Here is a 21,071-nt window from a genome sequence, read left to right on the forward strand (position 1 = left end):
TCCCACAAGCGTAATAGTGCTGCAGGAAGGTGGCGGAGAGAGGAAAGACAAAGACAGAATACAAATGGACAGTAATAAATATTGTTTTATACAAGGCTATATTTCCAAACATACATGTTACATTCAAATGAATCTCTTCCTCTCATACATTTGACTTACTTTGTCTTAGTCTTGCTTTTGCTCTTGTTCCCAGCCCCAGGTATCACTGTGCCTCCAGTCACTCCAGTTGTCCCTCCTGGTGTTTTGGCTTTGCTCTTTTTATCAGCTCCTCCTGTGATTTTGGGCATTGTTCCTCCAGCTACAGGACTTTTCTTCTTGCTTCCTCCTCCACTGGTCTTTTTCTTAGCAGCAGACACTACAGTCACAGTGCCCACAGTTTCTGGGGAGGTCTGTGTGGATGGAAGCTCATCCTGGTTCAGGACTCTGGGCAGGTTCTTCTCACCACGTGCTTTGGCCCGGGCTATAGCTTCAGCCACAATGCGGTTTGCTTTCTCCTGCTTGCACAGGATCTCAACTCGCCGCACAGAGGCAGGCTCGCCAGGGGCCTTGGTGATGCGGATGGCCTGGGACGGAGTGGTCGTTGTAGTGGAGGGGCCTGCAGCCGATGTGTTGATGACCTTCACCACAGAGACTGTGCCGCCAGCTGAGGATGCTGCGCTTGTCTGTGTGAAGGAGAATGTTTAATAGTGCGGAAACTGTTTTGCATTTTCTGCCACACAACACACACACACACACATTTTGTTTGCAGTGGTATTTAAATTAAGAAAATGTTGACAACTGGATGTCTACCTGTGGCTGCAGAAGCATTTTGAGTGGCACTGCAACTCTCTGTCCTCCTTGTCCTTGCGAGATCTGCAACACCTGTGGGCTGCCAGTATTGCCAGCTCCTGAGACCAGCTGGTACTGTGAGAACAAAAGAAGAGACAGGTCAAGTCACAGTCACCATTTTCAAAATAGAAAAAGTATATAAAAAAAATCCTAACAAGACAATGTCCGGTTAGATGCAACCCATTAAAACAGTTACAGTATATGATCATTTGGCAGGATTTTGAAACTTGTTTGGTGTCTTATCAACAGTCAGATAAGAGCTGTAGAAATTTCATCTTTGTTCTGTAGCACAGATATCAGTCCAGGTTGTTTTTAGGCTTACCAGCTTTTGAGTTGTGGAAAAACATCTTTGACAGTTAGGCTAACTATTTCACTTAAAACTAGGTAAACACATCCTGGACGAATTTCGGTTCTAAATGCACAGAGATGAAACTGATGTTAATCTTTTCATCTCTAACTCTGGATAAGACATCAAACATATTTGTCAAAATGATGTTGTGATAATCTAGCAACTTCATTATGATTAACAGTTATGTATAACATTATTTGGAGGATATGTAACTTTTACCAGATCAATCAATTTGACTCTGTTGCCCGATATAAAAAGCCACACTGCTGATTTTTAACCTGGAGCTATTCAGTGTTATGTAATAAAGACGATGAGAAATTATTATACTTTATCTTTATATTCACTGGCTACAGTGTGCCAATGCAAGGTGTCATTCAAAACAATGTATGTCCTTATATGGAAAATAACAGCTAGCGTTAACATTAACTGCAAATAGATAGTATATGGGAATGTTCCCTCATTTGGACTGATCTGTTCCGGCTACACAAAAGTAGCTATTGTTATTTTGCAGTGTACTCTAACAGTATGTGCAATACTAACTTTGCACATCTGAAACAAATGCTCTGATCCAACACAAATATTAGCGAAGTAAAATATTAGTTATGTCGAGACACATTTGTTGTGGTAACAGGGTGCACTTTGCCAGGCAGTGGTATGTCACAGGGGGTCAGATTTCAGAATACACCATTTGAAATAATTGACTACTGAGCAACGGTTGAAAACATTACTGCAAGAAGACGAATGTCAATATTGCGTATATTCATTTCAGTAACATTCAAGACCTTCAACATGCACTTTCAATTGCATAAACCGAGGATCACTGGCAGTTTACATGACATCTTAAAAGAACACATTTTTGAAAAAGGGAGCATTGGAGCGTGAGAGAGTAAAAATATATTACATATACAGCAGGAAAACTCCAATCTAATTAAACAGTTACTCCTAAAATCTAAAACACTCCTTTCTCACCTTGACTCCTCCTTGTTGGTTGGGCTGCTGCTGCACCTGCAGCTGAATTGTGAGGACTTTGGGCTGCCCTCCAGCCTGGCCTGCAGTGCGAGCTTGGGTCAGGGCTGCTAGCTGGCTTCCCTGGATCACCAGTTTGCCTCCAGGGAGCTGACCCAGCACAAGTCTAGCTGGGGCTTGGGTCTGCTGTCCTCCTTGGGTTGTCTGAACCTGCTGGACTTGTGTGACCTGCTGCTGAGCTGTAACAGCTTGACCCGCTGACACAGTAGAGCCAGCCTGAGGGGGCTGCTGGAGAACCAGGGTGATCCGCTTTGCTTCACCACCCTAGAATCAAATACACAGAATGAGATTGTGTCCCCTGCTGTAGTACAGCTGTCAGGGCGACACCTTGCAGTCTGCCTGCTGAGGCAGAAGCGTTGGTGCTTACCTGCGTTTGGGCCTGCATGGCTGGCTGGAGTTGCACCTGGCCCTGAGCCTGGACCTGGATCTGGGCAGCCTGGGCCTGGGGCTGGACTTGGACTTGAGTCTGGCCCTGAGCCATCTGTGCTTGGGCTGGGATCTGCACCTGAATCGTCTGGCCTTGCGTCTGCTGCACCTGCTGAGGCATGGAGGTCAGCAGCATCTGTTTCACTGGCCCATTGGGAGACTGCAGCAGCCTTTGCACCCCAGAAGAACCCACCTTGACTTGAGCCTGTCCTGGGCTCGCCTGATTCAAGACTGTCCCTCCCTGTAGTATAGACATGCCAGGTTTAAGAGGAGTACCAGACAACACACGGATGACCTTCCCACTGGTCTGGCCTGTGGCTCCTGATACAGTCTGCAGCACCTGGGCTTGACCCTGGGGACCTTTGAGAATGACAATTTTACCACCCGCCTGTTGTGTGATGGCAGCTAACTGCTGTGGAGTGAGCTGGTGAGTTATCTGTGTGAGCTGCTGTGTGGTGGCGGTGGTGGTGGTGGCCGGGGAGCTGGAAACAGTCAGAGGTGAGCTCAGCAGGACAGTGCTACTCGTGACCCCGCTGGTGTTGCTGGAAATGGCCATGGTGGTCTGGGCCTGAATCTGAGGTACAGTATCAACAAGGGCAGGAGCTGGGGCTACAGCAATGGAAACAGTCTGAGCAGTTGCCACTGGCGCCGGCTGCTGTGTGGGGACTTGAATGGGGTCAGGGTCCGGGATGGCAGGACCTGCTACAGGAACAGTAAGACCTGCGTTGACCGTGAGCTCAGACTCTGCTGGTGGGTCCACTTGGCCCAACGCCAGCTTAAGGGCCTCCTCCACTGGGTCTGAGGAGCCTTGAGAGAAGGAGTCGTCCGGTAGGGCATCCAGGTTAAACAGAGGTGTGTCCTCAAAGAGGTCCATGATGGGGTCTGCCATCTTGCCCACTCCACACAGGGAGACGGGCACAATGTTAAAAAGACTCCGAGATTGAAGCTAAATAGTCACCGTCCAGTTCTTCTCAGCTTTTAACCAAATAGCTGGTAAAAGAGGAGAAACACTGATGTCAATGAAGCATAAGTTATTAATGACTTTGACATTATTAAAAATAACATACTGCTTATTATACAGCTCAAACATGTTTCAAACCAGGATACAACAACTGAAATTTGGTGTACCTCATTCAATAGTTAGTACAAGTTTAAGTGTACAAAGATAGCAAAGAGCAGACAGAAGCCTGGCAAAGGCAGCCCTATTCAGCAAAAGAAAATACTGTCACTCTGGTCCTTGTTTCCTTGTCAGCTTTAAATTTGTTTCTCTGTTTCTTTGACGCATATCAACATCTTTCATTTAAGTCTGATTTACTAAATCACAGACGCCTTCTATATGAACACACTCACATATATATTATTAAGATCGGTGACTGAAATGATCACTGTGAGTTTAGTGCATCAACCTTCTAATTCATTTAACAAATATTAAGTAAAAGTGTATATATCTATATATAGAGAGAGATATAAATAATATAACATTCAGTTAGCTAATGATTAGCACTGGATTATAAAAAATATATTGTTTATGAATAAAACATCTAACTCGTGGCCACATTGTCCAGAAAAGGGTTTCAGTGTGATATTTAAAGGTTTAGGGGGGGGAATACAAATCCAGGCAGTTTCAATAGTAATATACAAAGCTAGACTACCCAGGGAAGATTCAGTGAATGAAAATAGTTGGCGGTGGAGTCAGACGAGGAGGGTAGTGATGCTGGAGAGGTAGGATGCTTTTCCTCTCTGGTCGTATGTTGCAGTCTTTCTCACAAAACCGTCTGCTAGCATTAGCTTGTACCGCGACCAAGATGTGCCTTAAACAAAAGCCTGTGTGGCTACGAAAACATATTCAGGCGTATAAACACGGTGTAGTTTATGTTTGGAACCGATACCTCGCTTCTCTGTCATTTACTACTAACCATCCAGTCTACCGGACTCCTTCAATCTCATCAACAAACCGGACCAAACCAAAGCAACGTGCCACAATAACCATTGCCCGTCAACGTTCAGACACGGGTTAGGCCGCAATACTGTTTCGGTTGGTCCGCGTCTATTTTTCGGCAAAAATACCTGAAAATAACCATCATAACCACTGCCCTAACTCTCACAGTAATAATTTCGGGGTGCTAAATTTACCTTTGCATCGACACACATGGCTTTCTCCGTCTCACAACACTGTACGATTACAGGAAACGGCCAGGGAAGAGCAGGAACTAACATTCTTGCCAGAGAAAGCGTAGAAAGCGTGCCCCTCCGATGTTATCAAGCGATGATTGGTCCTTTTTCTCCCAAGCCGGCACCATACGCGAGTTTCATTGGCTGCGCGAGCCATCCCTCACATATGCGGCCCCTTCTGGGCGGGATGAGAGCCTGTAGTTAGGTTGAGAAAACACTAAATGCGGCCTAGCTTGGGATCATTTGACTGAGTGATCTTCAACATTGCTGTTTTACTGCCGTGGATGCGCACAGTGGAAAGCGCTGGCCTTTTAGAGCTGACTGGAGAAAAATAGACGGTGTTTTTATAATCACAAAGGATCAGTAGAGTGCAAAGCCTAACAGGCCTGTTTGTGAATGACACTGTCCTTTTTCCCCCCAGGATTTTATTACATTGGTTACAGCTCAGGAATCACCTTCGTCTTGTGATATTGCTTTATTACTTACTTAAAAAAATATACAACACCTAAAGGCACATTGACGGATTTTTTTTTTGTTGTTGTTGATTATTATTACATTTTGAGATATTAAAATCAGCTTTCTTCTAGGTATCAGTGTGAATACTTGTGTGTTTGCATGAGTGATTCCGTAGTGTGACTGAGGGTTTGGTGCCCTCTAGTGCCCTTAGAATAAAATAGGATAATAATCGCCGTTTTGGCTGTTTTATTTTTTAGATTCTTATTTTTTATTTAAAGAATAGCCAGATTATCCTTCTAGTTGGCACCTGGGCAGAAATAGGCCCCTATTAACCCCCTGCTCCCTCTACATTTTGTGCATTGTGTATGGTACCAGCAGGTGTGGTGTTTGGTGATGCACCATATAAGCACAAAACAAGCTGAAATAATGAAACAGCTAGCTACTCTCTTAAAGTCAGGGCCTCAAAATCAGGTAATAGTATAATAATTGTATTTTAGTAGTGCAAATTCCCAAACAAAGTTACAAATTAATAATATTACCACTGACCAGTTGCCACATTTGGAACAGATCTTGCAGGCATATTTTGCACGGTTTGTAATCCAACTACCATATCATATTCACCATTTCTGTTCACCTCAGCTTAAATGTTACGATGATGCATAGTTAAACAATGGGAAAAAAACATTAGGAGAAGCTCTAATATTCTGCATAGCTCACTACAATCAGTAGGCTATACATGATGTCCACAAAGTCTCCCATCTATTATCATTAAAGCTTCTTCAGTCAGTGCATTAATGTGACACCACGAATTAACGTCTTGGTTCTCCATTTCCAGGCATAGTTACTGGCCTGTGCTTAAATCATGAGTATGATTGTGACATAAGACAGAGAGAGAGAGGTCGTAGTCATGAACCAGGGAAGCGTAAGTGACTACATGTGACAGCACACCACACTTTATCCATGGCAGTCCTGTAGAGAAGAGCATACCTGCTCGCCAAAGCCTCCATCTGTCTGTGGCCCTGCGAGGAGTATCCGCTATTCACCACACTTACACTCTGCCCCATGCTGGTCTGCTTGGTCCACGCCAACGCCAACTCTGCTGGTGAGAGCTATATTTACAAACAGCTGCCGTGGCACTGGGTAGAGTACCATGAGAGGGAGGAGAAGTACTGTTTTGCATGAGCAGGTTAAGCTGTCACACCCCTAATACATTACAGGATCAACTCAGTCATTTGTGTATTTTAGTTTAGCAATGATTAATAACATATTGTCTCTCTTAATATATTATATCTGACAATACATGGGTTCCTGTACAGTTAATGAAAGTCTCTGAGCCAACTTTATTTGATTTTACTTTAATATTTTCTCATCAATAGAAATTTCTGTGTAAATAAACATTTGTTGCAGGAGTCTAACAGGCAAGTAGAGGAGCAAAAGTCATACGACACTGCAGAATAAAGGGCAGGATTGACATGTTTGTTAGCTAAACAGGATGCCATGTGGAGCACATTTTGAATGAAAATAAAAGTCTTAGCACAGAAGCCCACATTGCACATGGCTACTTTATAGTGTTGTCACAATTAAAATATCTCTTATACAAACCCCAGAGCACATTAAATCCACAGATAAATCATATTTACTGAATGTTTTCCCCTCCTTTTGTTTTGGTCTCAAGTGAGATTTATCTTAATTTGCACAATCTTCATCCCACTTTTGCATAAAACACATCCTTTCATGCACTGTATAAAGAGTTAAAAATTTAAAGATGTTTTGTACCACTTTTTTCTCTCATCATTGTCACTTCTGTGCTATCCAATTCTCCTCCTATCACCCTTGCAAACACTTCAGCCTGCTTTCCCTCCGCCTTCCTCACAAGGGGAAGACCAGGAACCCAGAAAAGGTGGAGTATTTCCAGCCTCCCATCAGGTTGCCTCTCTCCAGTCTGAGGTAGGCCTTGTCCCCCTTCTCCATAATCACCAGGCCAGCGTTAGTGGCAGCTTCTCTGGTCACGTCCTGGTCCCCTGCGAAAGCTGAAATCATTGGCCAGCCATTCAGCATCAGGCTGACCTAAGAGAGAGCAAATAAAGGCTTCAGTAAGCGCATGTTCATTCACTGCAATGAAAACTATATGTTTCATAGTTGGGGTATCATACCTGAATAGTTTGTCTATTGTAGGCCTTTACAACATGGAAGTTGAAGCTGTACACGCCTCTTCTTGGTGCCAGGAAGACACTGCTTTCTTGGTCAAAATGAGTGCCCACATTCACCAAAATCTGATGCAACAACAAGGGAGGAAGGAAAAGAGGGACAGAGAGATGTGTGATATACGCATGAAACTATAATGGCTTAACAAGGTATGCCAGAGAAGAAAAAACCTTAGAAAAACCTTTGAGTTAGATCTCAGACTTCTCCCAAGATACTGAGTCATATTTTTACATTTACATTTGACCAACACGTCCATGTAAATGCATCAGAGCAGGCTGCACTGGGATTCTAAAAGCTGAGTGTTTACTTCATTAGCATTTTTCCTCACTGTCAGAACTTTAATCATATGTGCATCTTATTGGCAGAAGTCTTCTGACTACAAAATTCTGGGGGTACAGTTTATAGAAATGTTGTGGGGAAAGTGTTTTTAATCCCGAAACTTTAAAATGGTCAGTGAAATAGAGAGAGGTCTAAGATGAAACTACAACTGAGAACATTGTTGACACACAATTTGACCTCTTGTGACCTCTGAACCATGGACAATTTTATTATATTCATATACTCACATTATCAAAGTAGATGATCATGGTGCGGTTGCTCATGTCCGTGGGCTCATGGTTGGTCTGGCGGCTGGCAGAGAAGGCCACCCGACCGGACCCGGAGCGGACCGACATGCCCAGAGCATTACCGGCGGGCTCAGACGAAGGAGTGGAGTCACATACGACTAAGCATTTTCCTTCGAGGATTATGGGCTCTGTGTCATTCTGGCCCCTAGAACCCATAGGCCCCCACAACAGGAGCACACCCAACAGTATGGGGAGGTTGATGGTGACTGATTTGGGATGCATGACTGATCCTTGGATGTTTAGTCGAATATCTCTGATGGATTCTACTGTATAGAAGTGTCACTTTGGACAACTTGAAATAAAAGCAAACATGCTATGGTGAAGAAAATTGTCTTTGTGAAAATGTTTCAAACTTTAACCTCTATGTCGTTTTGGCTGTACCAGCTAAAGTACATTAATATGCACCCAGGCAGAAATATAACCAGCAGACGGGTCTCAGAACCAAATAATATTCAGAAAACACACCATAGCTGTCAACCACTTCCCTTCTGTTTCATTGTTTGCCCCCCACAAATCCCAAATCTCTTCAGTGGCCTACGTGCTGTGTCAGCAGGGGCCAGAATGACAATCACAAAGAAAGCTCTTGGTATTTTCAAGTTGATTTCTTCAGCAAAAAACCACCTGACACAAGGGCAGAGGAGAAGTAGCTGGGAAAAGGGAAGAAAGGGTTTGAAAAGACAAGGTGCAGCACAGTGAGCGAAGATCCAGGTTTAGACTTTGACTTATGGAGAGAAGTGTGAGATGATAAAAGATGCTGAGGGGAGGCGAGTGGGGAAAAAACAGATGAGGTAAGGTTCTGGAAAGTTGACAGGGAAAAGATGTAGAACCCAGAAGGGAGTGTGAAGGAGAGAGGGAGTGGGGGAACAACTCCACTGAGTGACCATCTGTCTTTTACACGCCCCCCCCGCCACCCCAACGCCGCTCACACGACACACACACACACACACACACACACACACACACACACTACTCTCTCTCTCTCACTTGTGCTTTTGTTTCACACTTATGGACACACATATAATAGCTATACATACAAAAAGATGATGTCACTTTTTGCATTTATCTTTCAGTACATTCAGTACATCTTTAAATACCATTCATTTATCTTTGACCAACATGAGCAACAGCATGTGTGAAAACATCTCTTTCTTAGCTTTAATGAAACTTATTTCATCACACACAAATACAACTGAAGGTTTCACATCATTGCAAAATGATAAATTATTCACCTTAAAACAAGTGTTCTAAAATGACCTGTATTTTAAGTGAATAAAAACGAGATCACCTGTTTCCGTCTGAACAATCTTGTCTTCCATATCAGGTGAAAAAAAGTTGTTTCCTCCCGGCAGGACTATCGAAATATGGTCAAAAATCCCTGTTCTCTTGTTCACCTGCTCACATTATCTCACAGCACGGCAGTCAGTCTGATCGTAACCAAACCAGCGTATGCTCTGATCTCTCTCTTTCCCTGTCTTTCTCTCTCTCTCTTTTTCAGCCACCCCCCTTTCCGTCTGCTTCTTTCTCACCCTCTATGTTACATCCGCCCACTCACCTGTACAGTCAAATAAAAGAAAATGGGAAGATAATTGGGCATCTGAGCTGCTTCAAAGAGCAAAGCTAGCAAGTGAGTGGCAGTTTTTTCCATTTTTATTTCATGTCCAATCAAATCAGCGATTCCTTCTTGTGTATCTTCAACCTGATTTAAAGAGGATCAAATACTCCTTTTGTTGCTTGTTCACGTCCATGTGAAAATATTACACCTCCAATGCTTTATGTAACTGTGTAGCTTCTTTTAAAAGACACTAAAGCAGATTGGATTAACAGGATATATGTGCCAATTTCTCTGAAGATATTATTTTAGTCTAGACACATTGACATAATTTGGTTTTCACAAAATTTAGCTTTCAGTCAGATATGCTTAAGAAAGGATGGAATGAGTTAGTGTCCAGTTTAAAAAAACATCTGATAAAAAGGTACCAACATTTACAACCTTCTTTAACTTTATTGTGCTGTTTCACTGTGTTTCTTTTCTCAGTGGAATGAAAAGCACATAAGAATCTTTCAATGCTGTACAAAACCTCTTTCTGTCCTTTTTCAAAGGAGCCTCCTCATTTGCTGTCCAGCTAGGATCCACTCATATCCTCTCTGCTCACTTTTTCCTGCTGGAAATAATTTCCTTGTGAATATCACCTGGTCACAGTTTTAGGAGACATGGTTTTGTCTCTTTAATGAGGAAGAAGTTGAGCTCAGCCTGAGATCTGAGGGGAGCGAAACACCAGAGAGGCTCATGGTGAAGGTTTCATCCCAGGGTTGTGCGGTTCCAGATGTGTGAAAATAAATCAATGCCACTTTGAATTGCCATGCCTTTGTCTAAGTTGAACCTGGCCATTGCCTTTAAGTGTTATTTTCAGACTTTGACAATAGAGATACGGCTGTTGAGCTCAGCTTTGTAGAGTCCAAAGCCCAAGCACACTGGCTGAGTGAACGCAGTCGAGAAAGTGTGGAGGTGGGTCAGGTTACTAGATGGTCCCACCTCGGAGAAGGTGATGGTGCCTGCACCGTAGTCCAGAGCAACGGCAACACGGTTGCCAGTCATTTGGTTGGTGAGACGGGTCTTCCTGCGGTTGTGCCAGGCAGCCAGCTTCCTGTCATGCTGCTGTGTCAAGCTCCATGATACCTGGAAATTTATCAAAGGCATTTTAATGAAGGAACATGCTTCCCTTTGAAACAAGAGCTCGAGCTTGAAATTAATTGATTTGAATGAATTGATAACAATGTGGATAATGGGTTAGTTCTATATGTAATTTTAAAGCATAAATTCAATGGTTTTTCAAATGTAAAGATTTGCGGCTTTTCTTTGTTGTTTGAATAAATCATGACAAAGAAAGATAGTGAAACGTTCCTACATTAATTAATACATAAATAATGTCATATTTCCATCATGTTTTCTACATTGTTTTTCACAGTTTGAGGTTTGACTGGTGCTCTCTAAAGTTATGTTATCTTGTTGCACTTTCTTCTTCCTCAATGTCAACATTTCCTTTTGCTGAATTTGCACTGTTTTTGGACAAAAACCTATAGTGCCATGTCAATTTGAAACATTTTTATAACTGACAGAAATTGCTGATTTGGCAGGCAGTCTTCACAAGCAATGGTGCTGCACTTTACATTGTGCGTCACCACATTTGATGTAAAAATGTTGAGTTGCTTTAGGCCACAAAAGGAAGATGGTTTTGCTGCAGAACTCAGAAAGAGAGTTCTGTTGTTGTGTTGAGTGCAAACGAACAGTTTCTGCTATGACACATGACTGACGAGTGATGAGTGAGAGTTCAAATGAAAATTCGGTGAAAACAGCTTTTTCATTTTCACTGAAGCCAGACAAACTCAGAGATATGTCAGGGAAAAGTGGTCAAAACACTACACCACTAGCATCAAACAGAGGCTCCCACTCAATTAATTTGTTCACAGAAATGTCTGTAGGTGGCATAAATACCTTGTTGTTACCAAAGGCATTGCCCTCTTTCCCCTTCCGTCCAATACTTCTATAGCAGATGCCAATATCCCAGAATCCCTCAGCCTCTAGCTCCCAGTAGTGGGTCCCAGAGGAGAGGGTCTGGGTGGCAAGGACCTGCGGCCAGTGGTCGAAACGCTCGGGGTGAGCAGCGCAGGGCAAGCGGCTTTTAACCCGCATCACTGAGCGAAGGTCATCAGAGATGCTCAACAGAGGGTGGGCCGTGTTAGTGTCCAGAGTCAAGGGACTGGTTACTGTATCAGAGGGAAATAAAACTATTAAATATCTTTAGTTGCTCGAGTTACATTACTTTCTGCTGGTTCAGTATGTTCACTGACAGTATGTTGTTGCTCATGGGAAAAACAACAGTTTTCTTTCTTAAAAACTTGTTAAATGAGATTATCATATTTTACATTTTTACATTAACATTGGAAGTTTACTGATAAGATCAATGTTAGTGTCGTAAATATTAAGCAAAGACAGGAGAGAGTTAGCTTAGCTTAGCATAAAGGCTGGAAGCAGTGGAAAACAGATCACCCAAAGGTGCAACAGCACTGAAGATCACTAATTAAAAAGTTATTTCTCGTTTGAATTAAAAATGACAAATGTGTGGGACTTTGGACAGACCCAGACGAGGTGTTTCCCCATTTTCCCCAGTCATTATGCTAAGCTAAACTTACCAGATACTGGCTGTAGCTTCACATTTAACAGCCAGATATTAGAGTGGTTTCAGTCTTCTGATCGGTCTCTCAGCAAGTCATTTCACAAAATGTCAAACCATTCCTTTCAGAAAGGTAAATAAATGGGGTGGGTGTGTGTCACCTATCTGCCACTCACAGAGCTCCCTCTTGAGTTCGCTGAGGCAGCGGAGGGTGGCAGTGATGAACTCTCTATACTTGCTCTCTATGTCCTCCAAGATGTGTTTCCTGTCCAGAGTGACGGCGTCAGGGATGAAAAGCGGGCTGTTCAGGTCTGCTAGTAACCTAGAATTAAAGAGCACAACACATACTGCAAATCTCATTTTACAGAATGACCTATATATTAAAGGCTTGTGTAATGAAATAATTGCATTCATCATTTTTTAACCTTCCCTTTATGCCTCACTGTCTTTACTATCTATACTGCCTGACTACTCACACACACATCAACACATCTATGGAAATAGTCAAGCCAAGGTCACATAGGTACCTAACATCACACAGTGTCTTTGACTTGTTCTGGACTTACTTTGTGTCATCTGATTGAAAGGCCTGAGAAAGAAACATGACATAAAAGAATTCACTTACAGAAAGAATAAGTCTACAAAAGTAATCATTGTCGTACAATAGCCAGTTTCAAGGCCTTCACTCAGTAAAACAAAATATATTTTTTTCTCCATCTTTGTCTTACATTTACATTTACTCATTTGTCAGATGCTTTTATCCAAAGCAACTTACATTTGAGGAAAAACATACAGGCATCAACAGAGCATCAAATACAGATCTACAACTGACAATAAATACTAGTAAGAGCAGCAATAAATACTAGTAAGAGCTCATAGTTCATATCAGATCAATGGGGTAAATACCCAGGGAAGGAAGTAAGAGTTAACAAAAAAAGTGCATTCAATACAAGATAATTGTAAGGGGATAGAAGAAGAAGAGCACCTGAAGTGCATGTTAGAGGTTAGGAGTTAGAGGTGTTATAAGAGGAAGTGTTCTCGGAAGAGATGAGTTTTCAAGAGCTTCTTGAAGTTAGAGAGGGACGCCCCTGCTCTGATGGTGTGTGGTAGCTCGTTCCACCATCGTGGTGTCACAGATGAGAATAGCCGGGACTGGGATTGATTTGTGAAGGGATGGCAGAGCCAGGCAGCGTTCGTTGGAGGAGCGTAGCGGCCGAGAAGGAACGTAAGTTTGTATTATGGATGTATTATGTCTTACTACTAGCACATAATCCTACACTTTCTTCTATGAATATAATAAGAAATAAATTCCACTGTATTAATCATTTTAAAGGGCATATGAGAAGTGGATTGTGATATTTTATATTTAATCTCACAAAGCTGCTGGCTCTCTGGTGCGGTCAGAACAACCTGGAGCTCAACACGCTCAAAACTGTGGAGATGACTGCGGACTTCAGGAGGAGCCCCCCCACTCTGCCCCCCATCACCATACTCAACAGCCCTGTGTCTGCTGTGGAATCCTTCAGGTTTCTGGGATCCACTATATCCCAGGACCTGAAGTGGGAGCCCAACACTGACACCATTATCAAGAAGGCCCAGCAGAGGATGTACTTCCTGCGTCAGCTCAGGAAGCTCACATGCCTAAGAACCAGCTGATCCAGTTCTACACAGCCATCATCCAGTCTGTTCTCTGCACCTCCATCACTGTCTGGTTTGGATCTGCCACCAAAAAGGACAAGGACAGACTACAACGGACAGCCAGGACTGCAGAAAAGATCATGGGTGCCAACCTGCCCTCCATTCAGGACTTATACATTTCCAGAGTCAGGAAATGGGCAGGACACATCACTGCAGCTCCATCTCACCCAGCTTCTCCCCTCTGGTAGGTGCTACAGAGCACTGTACGCCAAAACCAACAGACTTAGAAACAGTTTCTTTCCACAAGCCATCACTCTGATGAACAGCTGATTTCTGACTCACGGTGTCAGGAACAATTCCTGTGCAATAACCCAGTAACTCTGTCTCTAATCAGCCACCTGTTTACTAGCTAACATTTATTATTTATTCACCATTCTCTATTTCAGTGCTGTACATACTGTTATATTCTCATATTGTAGATACTGTTTACCAAATCCACCTACCTCAAGTCATTACTCCTGCACAAAATACTTAAAATTATTTATTCCAGCATCCTTTGCACAATACTTCATTGCACTGTGTACATGTGTACATGTGTAAATGTATATGTACCTGTATATCACATCCACCCTGACATGTACATACTCCTGCATCCTTTGCACTCTGCTTACTTAGGTTCAAGGATTTATGGTCATACCAAGTGAATGACTGAATAAGTATAGCCTACATAGAAAATCTACTTGAATGGTGCCATTTAAAAATCATGTGACCCTAAATTTAAGACATTGAAAAGCTGAATCAACAGCACAAACATTCTCACAGCTACACAAAAAGGCTACTCACAGAGAGGAAAAGCCACAATTAAGACTACAAGACAAGAAGTTTCAAACAATCATGTTATTGTTTTAAAATGTTTTCTGTCGCTTCACAAAAGTTATAACGTAAGGAATTCTTAGACTGAACATATTCCACTTATCTAACTGACAGACATTATCATGAAGTTGTAATTAGGCTTTCTTAAAATATTATTTTATTGATCTATTCATATTTGTTTGTACTTATATGTGTGGAAATGTGTGTTCATCTGGCTTGTATTCTATCCTTCTGGCATCCAGTCCAAGCGGGAACCTCGGAGTCTGAAAAGTGAAGCCTTAAATCTGGAAGTAGCCACCATGATGTCATCCACTAGATTGTGGACTACCATTTTGAAGCCTCGTGTCTGACATATCGTCACCATCGTGGGTTTTGTTTTAGAACCAGAAGTGACCATATTTGGACGAGAGGTATTTAAGAGGTTCTTAGTATTTAATACTATGGAACAGCCACAAGAAATTGTGTGAACGTTAAGCCTCATTTCACATTGCTTTTTTTGGAACTTCATATGCGGCTGGGTTGAGATATTCTGCTTAGTACACAAGAAGCTGAATCAGTGGTTCATTTCCACAAGCGAGAGAACTGTTTCATCATAATGTTAGACTACCCTGCTTACACAATAATATGATTCAAATCATGATCAGAATTGTACCCATTTCTATGACCTACTCAACAAGTCCGGCAATGTACTTCTGAGTGTTAGTTCAGCACCAAATCTTACCCAAATGAGCAGGAAGGGGTCCGTCTCTGCCAGCAGCGAGGCCAGGTAGTGCTGGACGCTGAGTGTCTGGCTCATGTCCTCTCTCACCTTGGAGCAGTCTTCATGCATACGCTCTAAAACCTGCTGTCTCTCCCTCTTGGTTATCTCCCTCAGAGCGACCACCAGCTTCTTCACCTGGACCTCCAGGTCAGACCCCAGCCGCTCCACCTGGGTGTGATCCTGCTTCAGAGAGTCCTGCAAGTAATCATGATAGATTGGTGGTTGGTACCAGATCAGTGATTAAAACATAGGCCTGATCTATTTTGAAAAGATGATGTTGTAATGCCGCATTACCCCAGCGGTTTAAATATTTTTACTCACCGCGATAGTGGAATCAATATTTTCATGCTCTTTGAGGATTCGCTCTCCATCTTTCAGCTTCTCCTCAGCTTTTCTGAACAGGGTCTGGAGAATGAACTGTGGAGTCACACATATATGATCAACAACACACTCATGCACAAGCGAACAAACAAAATACACATAGTCTACAGCCTTCCAGCTGACCTTCAGATCCTCTTCCACCTGTCTCAGCGCCTTCACTTTGTGCTGAGCATGGCCTCCCCCCAGCAGACAGTCACCACACACGTAAATCCTCTCATCGGCACAGTAGTAACGCAATATCTCTGTGTGCATCGGGCACCTTCTCTGGGAGAGGTCCCCCAGCGGATCCACCAACAGGTGGGTGCTAAACGCCGGTCTCTCCAGATGGGGTTGGAGGTGTTCGGCACACAGCGACACTTCACATCTCAGGCAGGTCTTGACAGCCAATGGTGGCTGTCCCTCTGCAGTCTTGGGAGGACAGCAGTCACATAGCACTTCGCCGTGCTCCTCCTGACACTGGGGGCATGTAAAGCGACTTTTGCCCTCACGCTGGCTGCCCCAGGCCTCACGGATGCAGGGTGAGCAGAAGCTGTGACCACAGGGCAGGGGGTGAGCTTGGCTGAAGAAGTCTCGGCACACAGAGCAGGTCAGCTCTTCCTCCAAGGATGCCATAGAGTAGATGAAGGGTCCCAGATGTGTGTGTTTCAAGGCTACTAACTAAACAGTGGATTCGTACACAAGAGAGAAATCAAATGCACATTGATTAAATTTCATATGCATAAAAATCCACATATTATTTGTATTTCAGTCAGTGACTGTACATGCAAATAAAATGTAACCAGACATCGCATTCTGGGCCCCTGCAACACCATTTGCACAAGTTACGTTAAGTAGTACTAATGCCGTGACGAATAAAAAGAAATGTTCAGCAGAGGAAGTTCTTGTTTCATTCCAACTGTGTTCTCAGACTAGTAATCCTGTCTACTGGGATTTTGCCTACTGTGCTCTATGAATAGAATACTTAACAATGTGACCACTATTACTGGGAAAGTGGACAGAGGGTGGATAAAAATAACTGCATAACCTAATGTATATTGGTACACCAACACTACAAACAACAGCCAAAACCATTACTAAAGTGAAAGCTGAATTAAAACCTCTTCAAGGCATGAACGGAATTAAATTAATGTTTACTTTTACAGTTTGATAAAATGTAACCATATAATTTAGTGAGTAAACAATACTTTATATGAAATTATATATTTAAAGAAAAACTTGACTTGCTGATTATCAGGGTAAGAGTAACGGGTTGTAACATTGACCCTAGATGAGCATTAACTCTACTCAGACCCAAGCACAGGGGATCAGGAGATCATCCTTGACAGCTTGTTGGCCTGATTTACTCTACATGTGCTCTGCTTTTACATGTTTAACCACTGACTCATTATGTTCATCTCAACTGAATTAAATTAAGGCGTTAAATAAATTATAGAACAAAAGTGGGATTTCTTACCTGTTGGTGTCCTGGTGTTTGCAGCCTGTGGCCATCAGTGACCGTCCGTGTTATGTGCGGTCAGTATGTTGACTGAGGCTAATCCCAACAGATCCGCCCCTTCTCACTCTATGCTTCAACCATGGCACAGATTTAGAGAGGTCACATGACCATGAGATGGGAGGGCAGCATGGGGAAACATATTAGGTACCATTAAAGAAGTAACCGTTAAATAAACTGTTGTTGTGACACCACACTTATGAGCCTTTGCTCTCAGGAGCATGCTGTTTGTAGACCCTTTAGATCACTCCCTCATTTGGTTTTATATTGTTATGTGAAAATTTTTTCTTTTTTGTTTAATATATGGCAGTAGTCCTACCTAAAACATATAATGACATTGTGAGTGGAATCTGTTGTGCACATCACATTTTTTTGTGATTTTTGTACATGTATAACTGCAGCTGCACACATGAGCACTGGTTTCATTTCACTTTTAATTTAATTTCACAATTTAACGGGGTCAGCCTGTCAGTGCTCAGACCATACGCCACACACTGCATCAAATTGGTCTGCATGGCTGTCGTCCCAGAAGGAAGCCACTTAGGGGTGTACTCACTTTTGTTGCCAGCGGTTTAGACATTAACGGCAGTGTGATGTGTTATTTGAGGGGACAGCAAATTTACACTGTTATACAAGCTGTACACTCACTACTTTACATTGTAGTGAAGTGTCATTTCTTCGGTGTTGTCACATGAAAAGATATAATCAAATATTTACAAAAATGTGAGGGGTGTACTCACTTTGTGAGATACTGTATACAGTATAGTAAACAAGGTTATCAACTCCATGTAGAGAGATTGAAAAAAAGTTCCTTCTGTTTTTGGGAATACACTGTACATGTGACATTTGAACTTATACAGTTTCGTAGGTACATATTTTAAGTTTATTTCAGTTTGCCATGTGCCAGTTTGAGAGGGAGAAGCTTGTATTTTTCCTTCGACATTTGTTCCCTGTGCTTTTTTTTCAAACAAGGTTGATTCAAATATTCTAAGTTTTGTCATGGTAACATGCTGTTGATTTTGGGCAAATCCCAAGAGAAATGGAAAGTGAGAGTACTGAAGAAGGAAGTGGTGAGTTATCTTCACTGCACAGTGTTTGACCATTTAAAGGATGTGATAAACTGCATGTATTTATCTATTCAGAATAAATAGTCGGTTGTATGAACACCCAACTAAAACCAATGCAGTCTAATACAACAGTCCTGCAATAAAGCCTACCTTCATGAGGATTATTATTACAATGTTATGTTTTTGTTAAAACAATTTTAGAGAAGTGTTGATTCAATGTAAAAAAAAAACAATCATTGCGTTTTTGTTACAGGGGTTAATTTATGGAACAGTTTGTCAGTTTAAACAACGTTTTAAAATAATTAGTAACACTTTACATAAGTTAAAAAGTAACTCCTAATTAATGTTGTAGAGCAGCAAATGACTGTGATGGACTGGTGACCTGGTCCAGGGTGTTCCCCGTCTTTCGCCCGATGTCAGCTGGGATTGGCTCCAGGATAAGTGGTTGATGATCAGAGAATTAGTAAGTAGCTAATTATTAGTTACTATAAAACAGACTGGGAGATCTTACATTAATGAATCATTAGGTAATGATTCATTCATTCATTTTTTAATTGCTTGGCTTGCCATAAAAGGGACACCGGGGATGGTTGTGACACGCCCAATTTGTCAGCTGTAAGGTAAGCTAGTGCATGGCTAGAGCGTTTAGTTAGTTGAACAATAATAACAACAATGAAATGTTACAGCCTACACCAAGAAAATGTTAAGTTGTATATATATGTTTTCCTTGAATTTCAGTATGTGTCTGACACACACAGTAATGTTTAATCATTTTATTATGAAGTTCAAATGTTAGGCTGTAGGCTTCTCTGTTGGCCCAGTTGGCCTGCACTCCAGCAGTGCCATATGTTACAACCATCCTGCTCTTCCCTACCTGACATTGCTAGCATTACTATGATGAATCAAGGTTCGCATGTGCAAGAGTTTCACTCACTAGGATTACCATCTAGACCTCTCTTTGTACATCCATGATGAACGAGGCAAGACGGCAAAACAGCAAAAAACTTTTGGTTCTTTCAGTGGTGGCTACATGACAAACGTCATCTTCAGAAAATATGTTCAAAGTGGTACATTTGTTTGTTTCTTATTTTGGGACCTCATTGCTGTGTTATTTTAGCGGCATGGCTCTAGGGATGGCAATGTTTGCCAGTTGCCAACATTTTACACATGGTCCACAGAGGATGAATGCCTCTGACTTTTACTCTAGTGCCACCAGCAGGTCAAAGTTTTAACTCATCCTGTGAGATATCTCAGGATCTAATTTGGCACAAGATTGTGTGCGGATATTCATGGTCCCCAGAATGATTATGGAGATTCCTTGACTTATTTCTCTAGCGCAACCATAATGTTCACTTTCATTGTTTTGAGTGAAATGTCACAAGACCTGCAAGGATGACCTTTTGTACAGAAGTTCATGTCCTCCTCGGGATGAATTGAAATAATGATGCTAATTACCTAATGTTAGCATGCTAACATGCTACACTAAGAGTGTCCTTCTGAGTTTCAAGCTAAGAGAGTAACATCTTCTTCTTGCATTACACATTTATACATTCTGTGGTGTGGCCACCTTGGAGTGACTGTAACTCCTCATCTCTAAGCAGACAACCTGCAGCTGCATCTTAAAATACACAGTGCTCTCTTTGCTGATATGTTCCAAGACAGTTCCAGACATTTCAGCTGCTTTTTTGTTTTGTTGTTGAGAGGGTAATACAGACAGAACTGTGCTGTTTGGTTTGCCATCGTTCAGCTGCCTCCTGGTCTCCATCTCCACTATCTTCTCATCGCTCACTCAATCTCCGCCGCTATCATCATCTTCAGTCCTAATCTCGAATACACATCAGATTCAACTTTATTCATCTCTCCATTCTCGTGAGAGCCAGGGTGGACTGTTTTCCTTGTTAAGGAGGGAGGAAGGAGCTTGAGTGCACTTTAGATAAAGAACCCTCAAAACAGGGTTGAACAAACATGAAGACTGATTTCAAATTACCTTGGTTATTGCTATGGTAAGGTACATGCAGTTTAGTGATTTCAATCTTTATTTTCCTTGTTCATGTACACAGGGTTCAAATACAAGTTGCCATATTGAGTAAATTAGTTAGCCACATTAGGCTGTGGAAATATAGTCCAAAATTGTCAATAGGACATTTGTATCATTTCAAGTTAAAATTGGTGCAACTTTATTTCATGCAAACAGATGTACAAATTCAATGATTCCTGTAACAAAATGGAAATGTATGTGCACTGTAAATCAAAGAACATACAGTATACAAGGTTTTTGTTTTAACTGAAGGAAAATGAGAAAAGAAAGAAAACACTATAATTAAACCTAAAGGTATTTGGTTGTGGTGTTACTTGGTAAGGGGAAGGATTAAGAAATGTAATTTTGTACTTGTACAACAGTCTCCAGAACCAAGATACTTAAATAAACCTACAAACTTGGCAAAACCCTGCCAATAGTGTTACAAATGCAACATCTCATTCTTACATAAATCAGTTCTTAGCAGCTGTCTTTTTGGGGGCCCTATCAGTGTGTCCACCTGAGACCTGTTGTTTTACAACATTTTGCCAGTTAATTTTTCAATGTGCCACTCTCTTTTCAG

At 42.0% G+C, this 21,071-nt stretch overlaps 3 protein-coding genes across 3 annotated transcripts; all 3 read right to left on the reverse strand.

The window, feature by feature from the left end:
- Positions 1 to 4,872, reverse strand: chd8 (chromodomain helicase DNA binding protein 8; the record flags this gene model as incomplete). The annotated part of the gene is given in 7 exon segments (XM_038718717.1): positions 1 to 19; positions 160 to 662; positions 790 to 903; positions 2,147 to 2,467; positions 2,571 to 2,738; positions 2,823 to 3,619; positions 4,763 to 4,872. Coding segments are annotated over 6 exon segments (1,821 nt in total), but the record flags the coding sequence as incomplete, so codon positions are not given.
- A 1,724-nt stretch (positions 4,873 to 6,596) lies between these two features.
- cbln12 (cerebellin 12) lies at positions 6,597 to 10,442 on the reverse strand. The gene is made up of 4 exons (XM_038718719.1): positions 9,374 to 10,442; positions 8,029 to 8,735; positions 7,411 to 7,530; positions 6,597 to 7,324 (listed from the first exon to the last, which is right to left on the reverse strand). Exons 2-4 carry the CDS (start codon positions 8,308 to 8,310, stop codon positions 7,127 to 7,129), a joined length of 600 nt encoding a protein of 199 aa, XP_038574647.1. The 5' UTR covers positions 8,311 to 8,735; positions 9,374 to 10,442; the 3' UTR covers positions 6,597 to 7,126.
- Positions 9,714 to 17,425, reverse strand: trim110 (tripartite motif containing 110). The gene is made up of 8 exons (XM_038718718.1): positions 17,366 to 17,425; positions 16,036 to 16,569; positions 15,853 to 15,948; positions 15,493 to 15,726; positions 12,827 to 12,849; positions 12,437 to 12,582; positions 11,582 to 11,853; positions 9,714 to 10,765 (listed from the first exon to the last, which is right to left on the reverse strand). Exons 2-8 carry the CDS (start codon positions 16,522 to 16,524, stop codon positions 10,496 to 10,498), a joined length of 1,530 nt encoding a protein of 509 aa, XP_038574646.1. The 5' UTR covers positions 16,525 to 16,569; positions 17,366 to 17,425; the 3' UTR covers positions 9,714 to 10,495.
- Between the last annotated feature and the right edge of the window lie 3,646 nt (positions 17,426 to 21,071).

This window comes from Micropterus salmoides, unplaced genomic scaffold (assembly GCF_014851395.1).
Source record: "Micropterus salmoides isolate LMB-PRFRI ecotype aquatic unplaced genomic scaffold, ASM1485139v1 Ms_hic_scaffold_14, whole genome shotgun sequence".
Taxonomy (NCBI): domain Eukaryota; kingdom Metazoa; phylum Chordata; class Actinopteri; order Centrarchiformes; family Centrarchidae; genus Micropterus; species Micropterus salmoides.